This window comes from Watersipora subatra, chromosome 5 (assembly GCF_963576615.1).
Source record: "Watersipora subatra chromosome 5, tzWatSuba1.1, whole genome shotgun sequence".
Classification (NCBI taxonomy): domain Eukaryota; kingdom Metazoa; phylum Bryozoa; class Gymnolaemata; order Cheilostomatida; family Watersiporidae; genus Watersipora; species Watersipora subatra.
In genome coordinates this window covers 18,721,741-18,745,429 of record NC_088712.1, presented here as the reverse complement: position 1 = coordinate 18,745,429, position 23,689 = coordinate 18,721,741, and the positions used below count along the sequence as shown (strand labels likewise).

At 33.5% G+C, this 23,689-nt stretch overlaps 1 protein-coding gene and 1 pseudogene across 1 annotated transcript; one reads left to right on the top strand and one right to left on the bottom strand.

The window, feature by feature from the left end:
* Positions 1-2,138: 2,138 nt before the first annotated feature.
* Positions 2,139-2,564, bottom strand: LOC137397167 (uncharacterized). The gene has a single exon (XM_068083456.1). The coding sequence runs from the start codon at positions 2,562-2,564 to the stop codon at positions 2,139-2,141; it is 426 nt and encodes a 141-aa protein (XP_067939557.1).
* Positions 2,565-17,661: 15,097 nt separating this feature from the next.
* LOC137397166 (uncharacterized) lies at positions 17,662-21,892 on the top strand (annotated as a pseudogene).
* Positions 21,893-23,689: the final 1,797 nt, after the last annotated feature.

Here is a 23,689-nt window from a genome sequence, read left to right as displayed (position 1 = left end):
GTTACAGCAATGAAAATCTAGCAACAAAGCGTCTGCATGGCTCTGATTTTGAGACCTTTGGATCTAGAAGTGGCGAACTTTACTATTAAGCTACACGAAATATAATGGATTCATTCAGAAAACAGATATTACATTGGTTAAGATACTCGTGCTAAAGATGCTCACTTGGGGTTAATATCTAGCGCCATTAACAATTAAGCGTAACAATTGTTAAGCTTGCCTAAAACACCAGTATTATTTTAGTAAATTTTTTAGTTACAATCTGGCTTTTCAGGTAAAACTCCCAAATTCATTAGACAATTATTTTCTTACTGGTGCAATGCTGAGTGTTCAACTAGTTATTGTATATAAACAATGTTTGTTTTGGGTAACCGATTTAATCCTGCCCTTTTAGAAAAGTGTCAATGTGAACCGTTTTAAATTACATATCTTTCTTTTTAGCGCCATTCAAACTGTGGTTAGGTACTAAATTTGGTTGAAGACATTTGAAAACTTAAGAAATGTTCAAGAAGTAAGTGTTACAATGTTGCACAAAAATTTATACCTGAAATGTCTTCAGCAGTACTAGCTGTGTTTTACTTCACCTAAAACTCTACTAAAACATAAATACGTGCATCACGTACCTCTAGCAAGCTGTGTATTCATGATGATTCTATAACCGTCAACAGTGCTTCCACTTGTTGTAGTTACTGGATAATCAGTTGCAGAGATATTGACAGCAGAGCACATACCATCATGTATGTCGTATACAAATGCTTCACATGTCAAAATACGTGCACACATAAAAGCGCATCCAATTAACTCTCTGATGCCATAGATTATTATTTCACTTTTACTGTGTGCTGAATATTTCTGTCTTTCAAAGGTGACATTACATCCTGCACTTGCCTGAGCAACATGGGAGAAGATAATTATCCAATATCCTGCAAAATTCAAAATATTTCACGCTGCTTCTCTGAAAAATCCACAATGATGTAAAGCATCTAGTGAAAAAAATAAATGTGCCAAATAAAAACTTGCTTTGCTCTTTGCCTTCATTATAATTATATTCAAATTCAGCAGACATCAGCATTAAATTTACTGGATAAAAGAAAGTTTAGGCAAACATAAATTTGTGAATGGCATGGCAGACGCTATCAGGTAATTTAAAATGTTTTGATGTTTCAGCCTTTTGTTCCGTTAAAACAGGCTACTTCATTTGTACCAAGTATACTATAAGCCAATTTACCTCAAATAAAAATATTTTGACGTTTGATACAATTTGTCTGAGCTCAAATAGCAGCGTTGTTCTGAATGCAAACAGTACCAAGGTTAGACCTTTTAATGACACTGGGTAAAGGTTTGCTATTTATGTTGCAGGCTCCATCATAAACTTAAAATTCATAAATGTCTCAAGCCCATGATGGGCTTTGAAAATTGTTTGTTGTGAAATCAACAATAGTAGTAGCACTTTGAGGCAATTCCTATTTTATCTTTAGTGAGCACTTTCATTTTTAAAGGAATTCCAGTTTTTGCAACTGTGATATGCCAATAATTTTGACTTAAAATATGAAGTCTATTTGCAAAGAGTCAATAACATTTGTTTTAGCAAATTATTCTTGTTAGAGATTATTTTACTGCTGACTTTACAACTCAAAACAATTGTAAAACTGTTAAAATGATCATAATCTATATATATTTATATATGTATGTATATATATATATATGTACATTGTATGTGTATATATATATATATATATATATATATATATATATATATATATATATATATATATATATATATATACAGTGGTGTGAAAAATAAACGGACTGCCCTAGAATTTTGAGCACTTTCAAAAAATATGTTGTAGTAGCTGCCAGCCAATGTGTTCAAATTTAACTTTTTATATATCAAAATGAAGCTAAAAGTCTCCTCTATTCAGATATGTTATAAAAAACTTATTTGAGGTAGTTTAACACTTAAAATTCAGGCTTGGGCAGCTTAGTAGCACAAATACTGAAAATCGGAATAGTTTTGCCAACTAGCGTACTAACATTGCTACAGTTTTAACTTATTCATTTTGATATAAATTGCTGTGAACAAACTCTGCATAAGTTGGTGGCCCTGAAAAGGCTGTTTGGGTTGGTTTTGGATGCTGTTAGTACTTGGTAGGCATGCCTTTTGCCCATTCCAAACGCCTCTTTCTGTGAACTTCGGTGAGAAACGGCTTTTTGCGTGGTTTGCAGCCTTTGAGTCCGTTTCTTAGTAGAGCTCTTCTGACTGTAGAAGGGCGGATGTCTTTACCAGTAGACTCCTTCAGTTCTCTACACGATTCTACAGTGTTAAGGCGTCGATTTCTTGTGCTAAGCCGCACTAATGTTCTTTCTGCACATGGCCTAACTGTCTTTTTCCGTCCTCTACCCTTTCTTTCCTGTAAGTCACCTTGCTCACCAAACCGTTTGATGGTGTTACAAACAGTACTTTTAGCAACCTTAACTTCTTTGGCAATCTCCCGCTGTGATTTGCTTCCCTGGTAAAAGTGTACGATGATTGCTCGCTTTGCTTCTGTAAGATGACGAGGCATGATGTCGATGTTTGACTGAATGAATCTACCAACGCTAGCAGTTCACTTTTATAGCAAGTTAGCAACTTCAAAGACAAATTATTCTGTTGTGCAAAACGTTACAACATGAGGATTGTTTCACACAACGTCTTTGATCTGAGTAGCATCACTGCTTTAAGTTTGAACATAAAAAAAATAGAGATTTAATTTTATTCAAAATGAGTGAAAATGCCAAAAATAATTGCTAAATTTGACTCTCTCTAAAACTTATCTAACATTGTTGTTTCAAACTAAAATTAGTTTCATCAAGTTCTACTCATTCTAAGCTTTTTTTGATGTATACTATGTATAGGTTCTACTCAATAACAAGAGCTTAATGAGGGATTTAATCACCTTGAGTGCTGAGCGCTAGCAATGATCAAGTTTTATAAGGTGGTCCATTTATTTTTCACACCACTGTATATATATACATATATAAATATATGTTATATGTTTAAATATATATATATATATAAATATATAACATAAATAAAATAAAATAAATAATATAATATAAATAAAATAAATAACATTTATATAAATATATGTTATAAATATATATATATGTATGTATGTATGTGTGTATATATATATATATATATATATATATATATATATATATATATATATATATATATATATATATATATATATATATATATATATATATATATATATGCATAATATAAAATATACATAATGTATACATACATATATACATGTATGTATGTTTTGTTTTATATATATGTGTGTATACATATGCATATTCATATGTATAAATATATGAAGGATTATTGTGTCTTTTGAAAAAGTGCTCAATAGTAAAACTAAAGCTGACTAAAATCAAAGTTGAGTAAAAGTTAGCAAAATGGTTAAAGTATTTTACTACTAAACAGTTTCGTCCACGGTAGGTGCACTCTTTAGGTAAAATAACCAAAGGTTGGTAAAATGTATAAACGTAAGCTAAGCATTTATAGGTTTAAAAAATAGGATTAAAAGACGCTATAAACGAATGCTGCATGGTAACAAAATTGATATAACGTTACCCAGTCTGTGCTTTCATGCATGTCTACATGTCGATATCATTTTTAATCTGTTGTTTAATGTGGATAGCTGTGGCTCATGAACCATATATAATTTTTCCCTTGACAGAGGTTGCAGAGTTTTGTAGATCGATTAATAGAAGATCCACGCTTGAGAATTTTCCTGCTCATGTTATAGTTAATGCCACTCTCTTTCACCTTCCGTATGTATTCGCTCAGTTTAGTGGAGTTTTTCTTGTTGACAGAATAGAAATTTGTGGAAGCATTTCCTGTTTAGTGAGCATTGACCCACGTTGCGGCAGTTACCTTTCTTTGTTGGTGTGGAAATTGGTTTAGAAACATTCTTATTATGCTTGTTTACAAGATCTTTCATATTAGGACTGCAGATCAGCTACAGCTAATCATAAGCAAATAAGTATAATCATTATTTATTTATCATCTATATTTATTTAAATATCTATTAAACATCATAATATATATATATATATGTGTTTATATATAATTATAATAATATATACATTGCCCAAATACCAACGGCAACCAACTCAGGTGAGTTGCAGAAAAATGTGCTATTGGGAACAGCTAAGATTTTGAGGCGAATGCTCAAACTCTCGGGTATCTGGTAGGAGACCCGAGTTAGAGCAGAAATTACCACCCCTACGGGTTAACCAGGGGGAGGAAACAACTTTATATATATATATATATATATATATATGTGTGATCTACTGTGTATAACTCAAATGCGATCTACTTAAAACTGATAATCTATAGTTCAGATTGATTAGAAACTTAGATTTAAATGGTGTATAAAAATTTGTGCACACAACTTATAGGAAGTTGCAGATGAAATTCTTCTTTCTATCCTGGTCTTAAAACAAACCACAAACAAGTTTTTGCATTGACAAACATTACCGAGCAAACAAGCAGAATTCTGATCCTCTATATGCAAGATTTTCTAAAACTACAAAGAACAAGTACAAATGCTTGTCACGCAAGAATCTTCCTAGCGTTGGAGTAATAGTTCTACTTTTTTAAAGATTACCACACCAAAGAACGAAACTGAACAAAAGTATAGACACTGAAGCTTTGTTCGATTTCTTGTATTAGTCATCAAAAAAACAAATCATGTAATGCAGACTTCAATAAATCTGTTTATCCTTGTTTCAGAATTGGCAAAAAATTTACCAGTTTAAATGGTTTTCGTGCAAAATATCTCTCATACTTATTTTATTTCGCTATCACTTGCGATTTTTTTTCCAAAAGGTTTCCTTTTTTTTATAAATATTTGTTTGATTATGAGCCGATTTATATATAGTAAATAGTCTGTTCAAATATATTACATAAAGATTTAAAATGTCCTAATTTTTGGTACATAACCCATGGATACTGACCTACATGTACATTAATGAGAATTGCCAGTGTTCAGAAAGTTTAAAAACAATCAAGTACATTCAATGCTAGATCTACACAGCTTCCAAATATTACAAATTGGTTTATTATTCCTCTGTGCAAATCTCAACCTCAAAAGTTTAAAACAAATTATGGAAATAAAACTTGGAAATGTAGTAGCACAGCGATTAGCCTTATTCAGTACAAACCTCTAACATATGTAAATGTGACCAATTACATGTAGATAACTCAAATTTTATATTTATCTGAAATTTATGAAAATATCTTTGGCTATAGAATATTAAAAGTTTGGCTTACAAATTAATTCACAAAAAGTTTATCACTCATAGCAAACAAAGTGAACCACTAAGCAAGCTCTGACTATGAACCTAAAAATATTGATGTGTTTTGAAATCACAGACTGCACAAGCCTTTTCTGTTATTTAATTTCATTGAAAACAAATACTATCACATATGTTTATATGAATAGTGTATTTCGCATTATTATCGATTTCAGTTAACTCTCTTTAAACAAAAATGCTGTCAAACAAATTTTGAAAAACTTGCTGTTTATATAGCAAATTAAGATATGTATAAAAAGAAATAAGCTCTAACACTTTATTGAAAGTTGAGTGAATAGGAAATTAGCAGAAAGTTTAACAAACAGTATTAGTATTCTGCCATGGATCCTAATGTACTTAAACAAACAGACACAATTTTAACCCAAAGTAGAAAACCCAGTATTAGACTGCTGTCAAAAGTCATTGTTTACAGAAGCAAACAGACAGATCTTGTCATTAGAAACACAATATATTATTGCTGTCCTGGTAATTACAACATTTCCAATAACATTGTAGAATAAAAAATATGAGTTTAGCTTGTGAAAAATATTTCTGAAGTATTATGAATAAAGACGCCTTTTAAGCTATCTTTAGAGCTAATTAGTATTGCATTGCATTGTTTTTCATAAATATGGTAATGCTATCTAAACCGTTTTTGACCTATGTGCATATGGTCATTTTTGGTTTATTATATCGGTTTTTGCCAAAGAGCTTATTTGTAAATCTGCGTTTTGCCTGAAATTAAATTGACTGCATTTACAACACATTCAATGTAAAAAGATCTTTAACATTTCAAAGGAGGCTATTATTATTAGATTTTTAGAATTAATTGTATAGAAACCATATTTAGATTGCATATTATAATATCTGCCTATACTAATTACACGAATTACTCTTTCCCTACCGCATTAAAATCTTTCCGAATGAATATTCTGCCCAAATTAATGAAATGATTTTTTGAAACACTGATATACCGCTAGTATTTTAGCAATATCTCAAGAATAAAAATAGCTATCGTTTTACTGTAAATTGCATCTTATTTAAAACACAATTTCCTACAGGATAAGTACAAAGTTAATTCCACTTGTGTGCAATATCTAACGTTTTATTTGAGTTAAACAAACGCAGTGTGTTTTTCCTTGCCATGACGAAAACGATCTGGTTTTGCCAATTTGAAAAAAAATTGAGTCGTTGAACCAAAAAAATCTTTTTTATGTGCACATGATTGACAACAAGGTTGTTTCACTGGTGACAAGTCTTGATTAGTTTACCTAATGTGTCGGCTTTGTAATGAAAAGAAAAGTGAAACCTTGTTAATAAGCTGATATATCGTTTTACGTTTAGTACATTTATCACAGAGAATTGTTGAAAATATCTAGCAGATAATTTTTTATTGATAGCAAGTGACTTGTAACAAGGTTGTTTCACTGGAGACAAAATTTGATTGATCTAGCTATTGTATAGGCTTCGTAATTAAATGAAAAGTGAAACCATATTGAAAAACCGGTATATCTGCTTATGGTCTGTACACAAATTACCACGTAAGTCGATATATTGGCTTACGGTAGCGAAAGAGTTAATCATATTGCATTATTTATATGAGGTAAAACTTGTTAAAAAGATATAAAGCGTCTAAAGACATAAAATGTCTACAAAACTGACAGCAGCTGAATACTAAGTACATTTTTTCTTCGAAGTGCCGTAAAACCTCTAATTGTACACACCCTCTATCTGTACGGCATCTCCAAATGACCGTCACCTTGAAAAAAAGTTGAAAAATAGAACACGATATGACTACCCCTTTTGGATTTATTTTATCCTTACAAGCTCATAATATCATTTGATCAGTAGAAAGGTGTCTACAAAATCGCATTAATAATGAATTTTTTCCATCAATTACAATTGATTCTCTAAGTGTCCTACTCTGAAGTTTCTGTTTTATTTTTGTAAAAAACTTTAAAACAACTCCATAGAAATATTTATTAACTGCCTCAGGCAAATAGTAGTTTCTTGTTTAACGCAGTCTTGATGCTGCAAAAGTATATGTAAATGAATACAGTTTACATTTACGATGGTGCAAAATTACATTTAGCGAGAAAAACTTTTATGCGTCAAATTTGTGCTAAAAGCTACGTGTAAAAGTTTTGCTACGCCAGCATATATTTTTGTCGCTACTATCGACTAACTCCGCAGTGCAGAAAAAAGTTGAGGTCAGAAGACAATGTGAGAGCTACTAAACAACCAAAAGATGTTTGTTCTCTGATAAGCAACAATCAGACAGCAGCTATCCAAACAGAAGAAGCAACTATTTTTGTTTTTAAAATGTTGATTTTTGTGTCTGCATGTTTTATAAGTTTGGTTTGTTTATGTAACTTCTTGCTAAGTATATATATTTGTAGCATTTGATCAATTATTATTATACCATTTATAAATTTGCAGATTTATAGCATAATATTTAAAGCATTCTTGCAGTTGTTGTAATACGGCTTACAATGAATTGATGATCATAACTCCTCTTCTATTAGACCTGAAATGCTAACTTTGGTTGAAAACTGTAGCAAACATATCAATGATATAAGTGCAATTATATTTTTTTCAACATTGTTAAACATAGATATATAATAAAAATCTGTCTTCGAGCTTAGAATGAAACAAATAATTGAACGCTATAACAATTTCAAGCAAGGATTAATATAATCAATAATTAATATAATCACGGATTAACTGCAAGCAAAATATAACAACAGGTGGAAATATCCCTGGGCTTTTAGGCGTTTATATAATTTAGGCACATTTCGCTTCACCCGAAAAAAGGGCTAAAATATTTTTCGCAAAAAGCTGACGAGCCATTTGAACAATGCAATGTCAGCCTTTATTGGATTGCCAACCAAAGTTGACAGCAACTAGGGGAGAAAGGTTGAAAAATTGAGCAGCATAGTGTTCAATTGTAGGTTTTAGAATAATTATACATACATCGCTTACATCTAAATTAATTAGCAACATCAGAGTAATGTCATATATATATATATATATATATATATATATATATATATATATATATATATATATATATATATATATATATATATATATATATATATATATATATATATATATACATATGACATTACTCTGATGTTGCTAATTAATTTAGATGTAAGCGATGTATGTATAATTATTCTAAAACCTACAATATATATATATATACCTACGATATATATATATATATATATGTTATATGTATATGTATATATACATATATGTTATATATATATGTTATATGCATATGTATATATACATATATGTTATATGTATATATATATATACATATAACATATATGTATATATACATATACATATAACATATATATATATAACATATATGTATATATACATATAACATATATATACATATATATATATATATATATATATCGTTTACAACTAAAGCAATTACCAATATATAAACTGAGTTATATACTTATAAATATATAATACTATACAGGTTTTATGTAAAACAAATAAATGTTTTTTATCTGTTCAACTGCAAAATTAGCCTATATGTTCAGAGCATTCAGAATTATTTATAGTTTACAGAATTCCTTAAATACTGATATACTGAGTCTCAGTTAAAATAACGAATTTCTGTGTTTTTCATCTTAAAATCTCTTAAAAGCTGTTAGCAATCATTTAATTAAGTTTGTTTTATTTTTTGTGTACTTTAAAAGCGAAATATGCTGATTGTTTCACTGTTTGCATGAAATTCAATGACAATTATATGCATCAATAGCTAATTCACTTTCTTAAGATTCATGAGAAATTTGATACTGAAATTATACATTTAGTTTTTCATAAGTTTTTACATATATAGTTAAGTAGGCAAAATGTATTAAAGATAAAAGTTTTATACCGACCTGAAAACTTCATGGTATAACTTGATTGAAATTAGAAATTGCTGGTTGTTTGCACAGACTTCTTTCAAACTAAGGTGAAACTTTAGCAATTCACAACAATGTTATCTTGTTTTACGCTTTTGAAACTGTGATAGAATGCAATCTAGTACCTGGGTTACAAGCATTGATTAGCTGGCTCTGCTAGCAACAGCAGTGAGACAAAGATGCTTTGATACATATTCCAGCAAGGTAAAACTGTTTATTTTATGTCATGTTTAAGGTAAAGTCTGTTGATAAGGTCAATAATCAGGTTTTAGCTTTCATGGTGACACTTGTAATTAGTCATGTACAATTATCGATTTTTCCGCATGCTATAAATAAATCATATTTGAGGTAGGAAGTTATCTGTCTGTTCTGTCAGTACTTGCATAGAAGAATGTAAATATTATAGACAAAAGAGTGATTATTATTAACTACTAAAAGTTCATATGGCAAGATATCATGCCAATACTATTCAAACCAATAAACGTTTGTTACTTTTGACAACTTCTGAACAAGTGAACAATATACTGTCCAGTTAAAAAGTTTTTGGTGTGTTTTTAAAGTTTTTTACAATTACGCAAAAACTGAAAACTGTGTGCAGATGTCTTCACAACCTCGCTTGAAAACATGATCTCTGATGAGGCAGATATACATCAGTTGTGTCTTTTTTATTTGTTCAATCTCTGGCAAAGCAGGCATTCTATGATATAATTCTCCATTTTTTTAAACAGCTGAATTCATTAAAGCATTTAAAGGCACTATTAAAGTTAAGTTAAAATACTGGTTGGTAGCAGATATAAACCATCGACCTTCCATTTGATATTTCGACTCTGTAACACTTGCGCCAATTTCTTCCTATCATTTCTGAATAACTATGCACATAATTATAATCTGTGCTTTATCGGCATAACTGATGACTTTTCATGACAAATGAGACTACGATGTACTTGTACCAGACAACTTTATCTCTACTCAGACATACCTTATGTTTTAGTAATCTTCAGGTTTATGCTCTACCATGAACATCTATTTACAGAAAGTGTAACAAGTATGAGATCTTAAGGCTTCATGTAATTGTTGAATTGCTTCTATCAACTGCGCTTTAATCTTTTGAGCTAGCTTAAAAACTGCCCAGAGTATCAATTTGGATCAAAACTATTTCTAATGAATTGATTTCAGTGCCTAAACTCAGTTAAAAGCAGAAAACATGTTGTAAATTATTTGAAAGGTGCTATTGCATATGAACGTAAGACAGATGTTCAGTTGTTTGGCAATGAACATAAAAAGCAAGAATGTACTTAAAAAAAGAAAACATAAAATTGATTTACAATCACTATCATTGCTACTGTATGTCAGTTAAAATACTATTAGGTCAAATTCTGTTTTTTTTTTCTAACACACCATTTAGTTGTAACCTATATTTGTTAAAGTTTATAACTTTTTGAATTTTTTCATATTTTATCACTACACACCTATAACCCCATTTAGACTAACTTTATACACTGTCTAGGCATTAAGCCGAAGGCGCTATCACAAAGTTCTATTCTCAAGACGTGAAAGTTACAAGAAGTACTGATACAAACTGGTCAATTTTATCAGTTGTGTTGTCATTTTTAGGCTGACGTTATAGAAACTATACTTATATCTGTATTTTCCTAAAAACTGAACCTAAAAACGCTTAAAAACATTCAGATCAGTTGAAAACGTAATTATGACATTGATTGTGGCAAGAGGCAAATGGAACAGAGAAGCTCAACCTTTCAACTAAAATGTGATAACCAATATCAACTATATCAAAGTTAGCAGTTAATGACATCATTTTGCACATATTTTGTTCTGAGCATTTTAGTCTCAATCAGGTTTTATTGAGTTTATCTTAGAAAGAATGATGGCAATCAGATCACGTCAATCATTAAAAATGATCTCAAATAATCACCGGGTTCTAATACTTTCTGATAAAACTTACCAAAACTTGGGTAAATGATGATGATGAATGATGAATGATTTTTTTAATGCATCTAAACTTTTCTGAGACTGAGAATGGCTTGTAACATAGACGAGGCTTTCGTGCTTGTTGGTAGATTCATCTCATGAACTGTGTTGTAATTTTTCAAGCTTGCTCGGAAAAAACTAATCAAGGTATATATAGTAAAAAAATATTTATATAAATTTTATTTTCATACTCAAACTTGTTTAAAAGTAGATGAAGCTGGGTAACACTTTACATATGCCAAAATAATGTCAGAGCTGTGCCCTCATTAATGTACCACATAAAGCAATTGGTTTTTTAAACTAGTGAATGGCAATAAAACACAGTTCATCAAACAGCTGCTATATTTTTGTAATCTCAAACAGATATAAGAATAGTGTTTGGTAAGTAATCTGCTATAGAAATCATGGGTCAAAAAGTTTTGTCTCAAAAAGTGCTTTAACAGTCACCCTGACAGTTTTCTGCATGACTGTGATCATCTTCATCAACACAGCTGCCACTATTTTCACATCCCGGCTGCAGTCATCTAAACAATGAGCCCATAAATGACCGCGGCGTCGGCATCTACATGGTACGCCATCTTCAGGGCAAAAACCAGAACCGTATATTTTTACTTCACAAAAATTATTGCAATTATCTTTGAAACAAGGCTCCCAGTTTTGGCATTTACATTTCCTGCCATTACAAGTTCCTCTTCCACAATCAAAACGGTCAATACAGAGTTGAGAGCATTGTTTAGCATTACACCTTGGACGAAGTCTAGCTTGGGTTTTTTAAACCTTCAAAACATGTAGACACAATAAACAGTAAGAATTATTAACATTATTCCGAAAAATATTCACTAGAGAAAAACTCAAATAAATTTGGTTCTTTTTAGTTCTTCAAGTCATTTTTAATCGCAAAAGTTTACTTTTTTGATACATTATAGGGAACTTTAAGATTTCTCTAAACTAAGTACAACTAATATTTATTATTACTACAAATAGACAGAAACTAAAACGGAAATTAATTATTCAATGCAATACAGTTCTAAGCCATTAGTTGCAATCACCTTGAATCTAATATTTTATTAGCTCTATTATGTTATTTGGTCTCGTGAGCTGTAGAGTTAAACAGCAGACCTCATGAATTGTGCAAAACTTTTTAGCCGTTCAGTTGATTTTCCAATATTCAGCTGCACCCTGAAGATATTCCAAGAAAAAGGTAATTTTTTTAATGAAATGTTTTCCCAACTTCAACAGTCTATATTTAGTAGGAATTTTTATAAAAAGGGAATCAGATCTGCTTCCTTTGAGCAGCAACATGTTTTTTATGTCTTACGCCAACATAACCTCTAGAAAAATAGTGTAGGTCTCTGTCAAAGTTGTGATTAATTGATTCTATATTCTAGGTAAAACAAGCAAAACAGAAAAAATACACTCAAGGCACTCATGTTAAATTTGATAAACTTACAAACTACTATTAGACTGACAAGAACAGTATATACATACATGTATATAACAATACATTGTTAATATATGTATATTAACAATGTATTGTTGTCATGCCCTTCACATGAAGATTCTAAAAGTCAATTCTAATTAAACGTTACAGAGGAAAGAGCTAACCAAATAATTTAAAGTGTTTTATTATGTAACAGCCTCACAAACCACTGAGTCGCTCAGGTGAGATATGACCATATAAATCTATCTTGCTAAGAGTCATATTTACTAGCACCTTGACAGCGCAGTCTGCCCGGAGATATCTTTGAGTGTAATAACTACTCTACATGTAAAGTTATAGATGAAGGTTGGTGCATACATGTAGTTGATTAGAACAGTTGTTGGAATGTTGGTCTTTCACAAAACAACTGATGAATTCAAATTTTGTAAGAAGTATCTTTCCTATTTCAAGCCGTATCATTAAACAGACAGAGCAACGGAAAGATATATTTTTTTCCCACCTCTAAATATTGCTCTTAAAATGTATTAACATTGTTCAATATCAGAGAAAATAGTTCTTTTAAAAGTGAACTAAATTTAATATAATAGAAATTGAAGCTGTTGCAAATTGTTGCAAATATCCCTGCATTCATTTATTAAAATATCAAAGTCAGAGCCAATTGTTGACAGATAAAACAACATACTTTTTCAAAAACATTTTAAAGTAATTGCCAAAAGTATTAACATTCCTCATCATTATTTGATCCATTAGGCTTTAGATTTTTACTGCCACTCCGTGCAAACCACATCAGACAATATAGCTATCAAATGATTTTCAAAAGATTTTATATTCATTAAAACATTTATTTAAACCAAAAACTATTCCAGCAGTTTCTAGGGGCATGTATAACCAAAGCTTCTTTGGAGAAAATTTTGAGTCACTGGCTGAGGTCTAACTTTCTAATGCCTTTGTTAATTATGACATCATTTTCAGAAAAACATAATTTTGTTAAAAATAATCTTTTCCTAAATAAAAATACACCATATTTAACCTATCAAAAATATTTAGTGTACAAAATTGCAATACTTTACTACATAAAAGTTCATGAAGCAAATGAAAAATTTCAATTTATAATGCAGACTGGAAGTTGTATAAAAATGTGCCACAATCTGGAACTGTCTGAACATAGGAGAATGTGATAAAACAAATCAACTTATTTCAACCACTTGAGTGGCTGCTATGATTTGTCATGCATAACTCAACATTAAACACGTGAATGTAACAAGTATTACTATTAACAAGTTATATAACACTTTACTATGAGAAAATAAAATTATTGGTAATGTAATGTGTTATAAAACAGAAATGATGATATTTACATCAATAAGGCATCAGCAGGTTGTCTATAGAAATTATTCTGGTGAATTTCAATAGTGTCCAGTGAATATTTCCTGTCATTATATTATATGTTCAAGATGCTAACATACACTTTTTTACTCAAAAACATACATAAAAAGGAGACTTTGACACGCTGCCAGAAAATTAATAAATAGCAGTTTGAATATGTACAGAATATTAAAGCCTTGTAGAATAAGTTTAATAGTTTAGTAAATACTGTTGTTTAAATCAATAGCGGCTTAAAACTGTGTGGCTCTTTAGTTGATTTTAGTAGGAAGTTGTTATACGTAGCATTACTAGCTTTCTATAATCGTAGTTTTTCACTTTTGTAATTAAGTAGCTAACATTCTTTATAATACCCGGCTACAGTTACCTGCCAAGACTCAAATATACGGTACTAAAAATAAATAGTTGATTTTGCCTAACTATTGGCTCAAAAGCGACAAAAGTATATTTACACTTACCTAATTGGTAAAGTTGCACAGAAAAGCAATTTCAGTTAAGATGCATTTTAAACCACGAAAGGCTCTAATGTAGACAGTTTTGAGTATGTAAATTTACCCTTATGTTTGAGAATGCTCAACTACATGTATGTTATAGTATTATTGTACTATGTGTGTAGCGTTTGTTAAACTGAAACATTCCCTAAAAGAAAATCTGTAATTACAATGTTGTATTATGTTGCAATATATTTTAAATTATAAATATTCGCTAATTTCCAAATTACCAAAAAATTATTTACATAGTTTGTGTAGAAATAAAAATAAAAAGATGAACAGGAAAACTACTTTTTGTTGCTATTCATACATGTAATAAATAGTCTCCCTCACGGTGTTACTCTTATCAAAAATTCGAAATATTATTGACATACTTTCCGGATGATTACTTTTATGCATACTTTATTTATATATAAATCCCAGTGTTTGTCTGTTGTTGGTCATCAGTTCAGTTACAGCGATAAAGCTTAAAAAAATACATTTTTGAGCATTTCAACTCGGAAAATTCTAATCACAAGTTTACTCATAAGCATATGTAATTACCAAAGTAAGTAGCTCTTGACATTCTGAACCGTTTATCTATCCTCATCACAATTGCACACGCTAAACATATATTTTTATTATTAATACTACCTTTAGCTTTTGATTTCCTCTGAAAATTTAAAAAGTATTTACTATGATTCAGTACCTGTTTTTTAATTCATAATTTTCCAAAGAGCTGCTTGAATTTTCAATGTGCCACAACATTCCTGCTTTCAGTTGATCATAAGGTTAATTAGCAGCACCTATACAGGCTAAATACTTTTTCCAAAGAAATTTGTATTATCTTAAGTTGGAATTGCTTCTAGATTATCTTTTCATGTGGTCAGATAAACTATTTAAAAAATCAATATCTCATTTTTAAATTTTTTGCGGTTTCGGGAGGTACCAGTACCGTCGTACCAAAGGTTTAAAGATAAGCATTTGCTGCAAGATTAACCATTTTTTACACACTCACTTCTATTATCTAATTGTTATCATTAATTCAATATATTATTTGTTTAAATTTTTTTTTATGTTGGATTAATTTTATCAAATCCCTTTTTATTAGAATCATAGCAAAACAGACATTATGTAATCACTACTTGCTAATTATTCTACCCTCACATTTAAATACCTTTAAAGTTGTTAAGTTTTTCTCTCAATTTATTTGAACTGCACAAAATGAAGTTTCAAGTTACAATTGTTTAAAACAGTTTGAAAACCTTTTTTATTACATAAGCCGGACGTTCACCTAGTCTTTACTATAACAACAGTCAGGTCTGCCCATTTGTATCGTAGCCACGCTAAAGGACAATGAGACAAAATGTTCGCACCACACATGAATCCAACCTAACTTTGACATTCAAGACAAAAACAGTACAATATGTGTCACTCAATTTATTTTTCACATTTAACAATGATTTTACACCTGGTTATTAGACATGAATATATTTCACAGCTGCCCACTGCACCAAGCTAGCGCTGCGTAATAACATACATGACTAAAGCAATAAATATTTTCAAATAAAAGTAGAAACAACAATTTGTGGGTGATGTACAAGTTAATATGAGTGAGCACCAAATTATTGGAAAAAAAATTTTTAATAGCACTGTATCTAATATTTTGGTAGTATTATGTCCTAATTAAACTACAATGAACTAAAATAAATAGAACTGTGACACTCAACTTTAGATAAGCTAGCAGTAGATAACTGCAAGGTCATAATGATTTATTAACAATGAATTGATTACTATGCTCCTATCAGACCTAAACTACTAGGATTAAGTGCTGCAGATCAAAATACTTGCTTACTCAGGCAAACTGTTATAACTTAGAAATAAACATACACAAATTAGCAACTGTGACAGGATGCTCCTACTTGTGATAGTCACAAGTGACTAAATATTATATGTATATATATATACATATACATATATATACATATACATATACATACATATATATATATATATATATATATGCATGTATATGTATGTATATATATATATATGTATATATATATATATATATACATATAATATTTAGTCACTTGTGACTATCACAAGTAGGAGCATCCTGTCACAGTTGCTAATTTGTGTATGTTTATTTCTAAGTTATAACAGTTTGCCTGAGTAAGCAAGTATTTTGATCTGCAGCACTTATATATATATATATATATATATATATATGTATATATATATATATGTATATATATATATATATATATATATATATATATATATATATATATATATATATATATATATATATATATATATATATGATTGTTTCCTCACTCCTGTTAACCCGTATGGGTGGTAGTTTCTGCTCTAACTCGGGTCTCCTACCAGAGACCTGGGAGTTTGAGCACTCACCTCAAGATCTTAGCTGTTCCCAATAGCGCACTTTTCTGCAACTCACCTGAGTTGATTGTTGTTGGTATTTGGTCAAGCCACATATATATTTATATACATATATATATATATATATATATATATATATATATATATATATATATATATATGTCACAGATTCTGAGTTCTGTATATAGTATCATAAACAAAGTTATAGCATGACAATAGCTATTGCGCAATACGCTGATGAGTCATGATCATAAATTTAGAAGCATTGTTCTATTACTAGATTTTTCCTGAATGGATTTTCTGGAAGTTTCTAGAATAATTGTAAGGAGGTATAAATAGCCTGACTGCAGCAATTCATGAGAATTCAGTTTTACATTATACATGTCTACAAGTCAGCAATAAAGGATTATTTTATACTCTCACAGCAATCCGCGGCATATTATTATATAGACACTATATTACTTATACATAGTTAGCCGCAATATTACACCCGGACGTCTTAACTCTTAGCCTTGTGCAGACATCAGGATACAATTGCAACACCAGATATCTCGAACCTGTCACGTTGCATCACCACTTTGTGACAACTTGGGGGCTGCTCCGGGAATATCTATCGTTGATCAGGATTGTATCAGTCTAACTCACGCAAGACATAAAAAGTACCAAAAGACAGCCAGTAATGGCGGAGACTAGTATGAGCAGTATGCGGAGGGCAATGGATATGGGCGAGAAGCTTGGATTAAAGGATGCTGACCTAGCCAAATTCATTGAAGAGAACGAACCAAAGTTTGCAGCGGAGATTGAACGCAAGGAGAGACGGATGGAACGAGAAGACAAAAAAGAGGCTGAGGACAGACAACTCCAAATTCATATGAAGCAAATGGAGATAGACAGCCAGAACCAAGCAAGAGAGTTGGAGATGCAAAGAGAGATAGAAGAAAAGAGGTTAGCGCATAAGCTCGAGATGAAAAAACTGGAAGTGGAAAGTATTAGGATGGATGACTCCAAAAATGAGAGTACAGGACTAGAGCGGGTTAGCAATAAACCTAAACCGAAACTACCGGTGTTTGATGAGAAAACAGATGATATGGATAGTTTCCTGCAGCGATTTGAATGGATAGCTGAAAACTAACAGTGGGATAAAGCTGAATGGTCATTCCATTTGAGCCAATATCTCAAAGGTAAAGCTACAGAGACTTACACTAGAATGGCGGCAGAGAATAGGAAGGACTACGATCAGGTGAAGGAAGCTCTGTTAAAACGCTACAATCTCACGGAGGAAGGCTACAGAAAGCGATTCAGAGAGAGTAAAGCCGAGCCCGACGAAACACCACCATATTTTCTAGTTCGACTCAGTACCTACATTGACAAGTGGGTGGAGCTATCGAACTGCAAAGACCTGAAAGAACTCAACTTGCGAGAACAATTCATAGCGGCATGTCCTACGGATCTCGCTGTACATCTAAAGGAGATGAAATTTGACAGCTGTGACGAGTTGGCTGAAGCTGCTGACCGGTACCTGACAGCTCATGGTCGCAAGATGTCATTTATAAGGAAGACAACTCCAAATGAGACAACCATCACCGGCCACAGTTATAACGAAAAGGGGCATATTGCAAATCGGTGTAATAAGAAGCCTCAAAAGTACTGCGCACACGGCAAGATGAATAACCATAACACAGCCGAATGTCGAAGACTCAAGATTCCTACGCACAAGGCGGGTGTGGCTGAAGGAGAGACAAAACCAAAAGGACAGAATACGGATGAAATTAAGCTAAGTGGGAAGCGTTACGTACAAGTAGCATGTTGTAAAGGTAAAGTTGGTAAAATGGAGAATGGAGTAAACCTGGTTGGAGGTTATGTAAATGGTAAGCAGGTGGAGATGATTAGATATACTGGATGCAACACAGTAGTGGTCAAGAAATCACTGGTAAAAGCTGATCAGTACACAGGAGAGGAAGGATATCTACGAATGGCAGATAACACTGCTAGAAAACTGCCATTTGCCAAAATCAGCGTCGATACACCATTCTATCAGGGAGATGTAACGGTGATGGTTATGGAGACACCCATTCACGATCTAATGCTTGAAAATATTTCAGGCGCTCGATCCCCATGTGATCCACTACCAGAACAAGATCAGGAGTGTTCTGTGGTTACACGCACCCAAGCTATAGGAAATAAACGAGGAGAAAAACCACTATCAGTTGTCAGCAATGAAAACATCGAAGTAAACAGAGAGGACCTCATCAAGTCACAGAGAGAAGACGATTCTCTAAAGAGCCTGTATGACGCTACAGAAGCAATAACGAAAGGCAAACAACAAACCAGGTTCATGGTGAAGAAGGACATCCTTTATCGTGAATATTATCACCCAGGGTACAACAGCGGACAGCCGATAAAACAAGTAGTTGTACCGAAAACTCTACGTGTCGCTGTGATGAGACACTCCCACGATTCTTTATTGAGTGGACATCTGGGAATCCGTAAAACTACTGATCGAATCCTAACCAACTTTTTCTGGACGAGTCTACATGATGAAGTTACGAGATTCTGTCGATCCTGCGACATCTGTCAACGCACTGTAAAGAAAGGTTCAGTACAGAAGGTTCTCCTACAACGGACTCCACTAATTGAGACTCCATTCAAGCGCTGCGCTGTCGACTTGATTGGACCGATTAACCCTCCGAGTGAAAAGGGCATAGATATATACCAACTCTGGTGGACTACGCTACTCGATACCCCGAGGCTGTTCCACTGAAAGAGATAAGCTCAGAAGCAGTGGCTGAAGCTCTAATCGACATTTACAGTCGGGTTGGAATACCTGAAGAAGTAATCAGTGATCAAGGGACCCAATTCATATCTGAGTACAATGAGGAGTTCGCCAGACTACTCAGCATGAAGCAGATGCCGACAACCCCCTACCATGCTATGGCTAATGGATGGACTGGTGGAGCGATTCAATGGCACACTGAAGTCAATGCTGAAAAAGTTACGCCATCAGGAGCCAAGGCAGTGGCACAGATACATAAACCTGGCACTGTTTGCCTACAGAGAGGTCCAACAGGAATCTACTGGATTCTCACCATTTGAGCTGTTGTGCGGAAGGACAGTACGAGGGCCGATGGATATTCTATGACAGCTATGGACACAGGATAATGCCGATGGAGAGACCAAGAGTAGCAACCAACACGTTTGATCTGCGTGCTAAGCTGGAAGATACGATGAAGTTGGCCCAGAAAGAGCTAGAAGGAAACAAGCAAAGGTACAAGCATAACTTTGACAAGAAGGCAAAGAAAAGGGAATTTCAAGAAGGTGACAAAGTTCTCATCCTGCTCCCTACTAACCACAACAAGTTACTAATGCACTGGCAGGGACCATGCAATGTAGAGGAGAAGGTCGGGATAAACGCATACCGAGTTCAGGTCAAAGGTAAAAGCCGAACCTACCACGCTAACATGCTGAAGAATTACTACGTGAGAGATAGTGAAAAGGAAATAACTGAGGTAGCTGGTATCGGAGAAGTAGAAGAAGAGGAAGGCACACTGGTAGAGTTGTATGTGGGAAAGTCAGTCGGAACTGTGAAAAATCTGAAGGTGGGAGAAAATATATCTGATGTGCAGAGAAAGCAGATCACGGACATCGTCAAGGACTACACAGATATATTCACAGACAGACCGGGAAACTGCATTCTCATCAAACATCCAATTACTCTAACCAGTAGCAAGCCCATCAAATCCAAACCCTACACATTACCTTACGCGGTGAGGGAATCATTTAGAGAAGATACATGTATAAAAGATATGCTGAACACAGGGATCATCAGAGAATCAAACTCTCCATATGCATCACCAGTCGTACTCGTGAAAAAGCCTGATGGATCCAATTGACTATGTGCTGACTACCGGAACTTGAACAAAATAACAGTGTTCGATCCAGAGCCAATGACAACAGCAAGCAATCTCTTTCAAAAGATGAGCGGTGATCACTACTTCTCGAAGTTACATGTAGATCTACATGTAACTAAGGGCTACTGGCAAATTCCTGTAGAGGAGAGTGACATACCGAAGACTGCATTTGTCACTCCAGATGGACAATATGAGTTCATCAGGATGCCATTTGGGATGGTCAACTCTGGAGCAACATTTGTACGTGGCACGAAGAAGCTAATAGAGGATTTACCATTAGTAGACAACTACATCGATGACATCATCATACACACTGCCAGATGGGAGGACCACATGGATGCACTGAGAGAACTATTCACCGGTTTGGCCAAGGCACAGCTCACAATCAAACCGACAAAACGCTACCTCAGTGGAACATCTATAGAGTTCCTAGGTCACAAGATCGATCAGGGAGAACTGAAACCGATGAAAAACAATGTGAAGAAAATCATTGAAGCTCCAAGGCCTTGGACCAAAACTCAAGTACGGTTGTTTCTAGGATTGACTGGCTACTACCGGGAGTTCATCCCAAATTACGCGGCAATAGCAAGTTCTCTGTCGGACTTGACTAAGAAAGGACAGCCTAATAAAGTTATCTGGACAGATGCGCAAGAGAAGGCATGCCGGAAACTAAGAGCAATCATAACCGAGAAACCAGTTCTGAAACTACCAGACATAACGAAGCAGTTCACCATAAGGACTGACGCGTCGGACACTGGACTCGGAGCTGTACTACTACAGGGACATGATGGAAAGCTATTTCCTGTCAGCTATGCTAGCAGAAAACTACTGGACCGCGAAATGAATTACTCAACAATAAAGAAAGAGTGCCTGGCAATTGTATGGGCTGTAAAGAAATATCTACCATATCTCTACGGTGTGGGGTTTATACTACAAACGGATCACCAACCACTGACCTACATCAATCGAGCAAAGAATGAGAACAGCAGAGTGATGAGATAGGCACTATATCTACAGGATTATCGCATGACGGTGGAATCAATCAAAGGGAAAGACAATGTCGGAGTGGACTACATGAGCAGAATAGACTCAGAATCTTAATGCTGGAAATTTGACAATAAATTTCCTCTTGAATGGGGAGTTGTCACAGATTCTGAGTGCTGTATATAGTATCATAAACAAAGTTATAGCATGAAAATAGCTATTGCGCAATACGCTGATGAGTCATGATCATAAATTTAGAAGCATTGTTCTATTACTAGATTTTTCCTGAATGGATTTTCTGAAAATTTCTAGAATAATTGTAAGGAGGTATAAATAGCCTGACTGCAGCACTTCATGAGAATTCAGCTTTACATTATACATGTCTACAAGTCAGCTATAAAGGATTATTTTATACTCTCACAGCAATCCTCGGCATATTATTATAAAGACACTATATTACTTATACATAGTTAGCCGCAGTATTACACCCGGATGTCTTAACTCTTAGCCTTGTGCAGACATCAGGATACAATCACAACACCAGATATCTCGAACCTGTCACATTGCATCACCACTTTGTGACAACATACATACATATATATATATATATATATATATATATATATATATATATATCTAGATATATATGGTCTCAGGTGCATCTATGCACAGCCTGCATCTAGGATCGTCTCTAGTGTGATAGATTTTTGTTTGGAGTTGCCTTGTTGGGAGCACTTGCTCCTGGGCTGCCATGATTAGCGACTCTGTATTGGACGTTAGGTTTCTTTTGTTCAGCTACATATATGTCTGGTGAAGATCCCCAACCTTAGATATTTGTCGGTGGGAAGCACCATGAAGAGGTTTCGTGTGCCAGTCAATTACCTCATCATCAGGGCAAAGGTCCATTCTAAGAGCAGCCAATTGAAATTCTGCTAGCAACTTATTTGAAGTGGCCATAGAGGCTGCATAGGCTTTGATGCTTTGCTCTGCCTCCTTCACTGTCTGCTGTACATTTTTGAGTCCCCTACCGCTATCTTTCCTTCGAGATACAATCTAGTAGTATCAGATTTTAGGTGGAGTGCTCCATGCATGGTCAGCAGTTTACGAGTTGCTATATCTGTTTCCTTGATGGTTTCCTCAGTCCACTTTATTATGCCTGCTGGATATCTTATTACTGGCAGTGCGTAGGTATTTATTGCCATGACTTGGTTCTTGGCATTGAGCGGGCTCCGTAGGACCTGCTGAAGGCATTTCTTGTATTCGGTAATGGCTTTGTGACGTACCTCAGCTTCGTGGTTGATGTTGCTTTGCATAATCTCCAAGTACTTGTATCCTTCTTATATATATTTGATGGTACCATTTGGCATTCTTAGGCCATCTGTGAGCATAGAATGGTTTCTCTTAAGAATTAGCCTTCCAAATTTCTCAATACCGAAGGTCATTCCGATGTCCTTGCTGTATACCTGAGTGAGGTGTATTAGCGAATCAATGTCCCTTTCTTTGTTAGCATACAGCTTGATGTCATCCATGTAGAAGAGGTGGCTTATCTTGGTGCCACTCTTAAACTGGTACATATAGTGAGTCTTCTCCAGCATATTGCTTAGAAGGTTTAGGCATATGCAGAAGAGCAGTGGTGATAAGGAGTCACCTTGATAGATGCTTCGCTTAATTTGTACACTCGCCAGCTTTTTGCCATTAGCCTCCAGTTCCGTCTTCCATTTGGTCATTGACATCTTGATGAATGCCACAAGAGCAGGGTGAACTTTGTACATACTGAGACACTCAAGTACCCAACTATGGGGAATTGAGTCATAG

Excerpts from the sequence above, each read along its gene's own strand:
- LOC137397167 (XM_068083456.1), bottom strand. The coding sequence starts at position 2,564 with ATGCCTCGTCATCTTACAGAAGCAAAGCGAGCAATCATCGTACACTTT.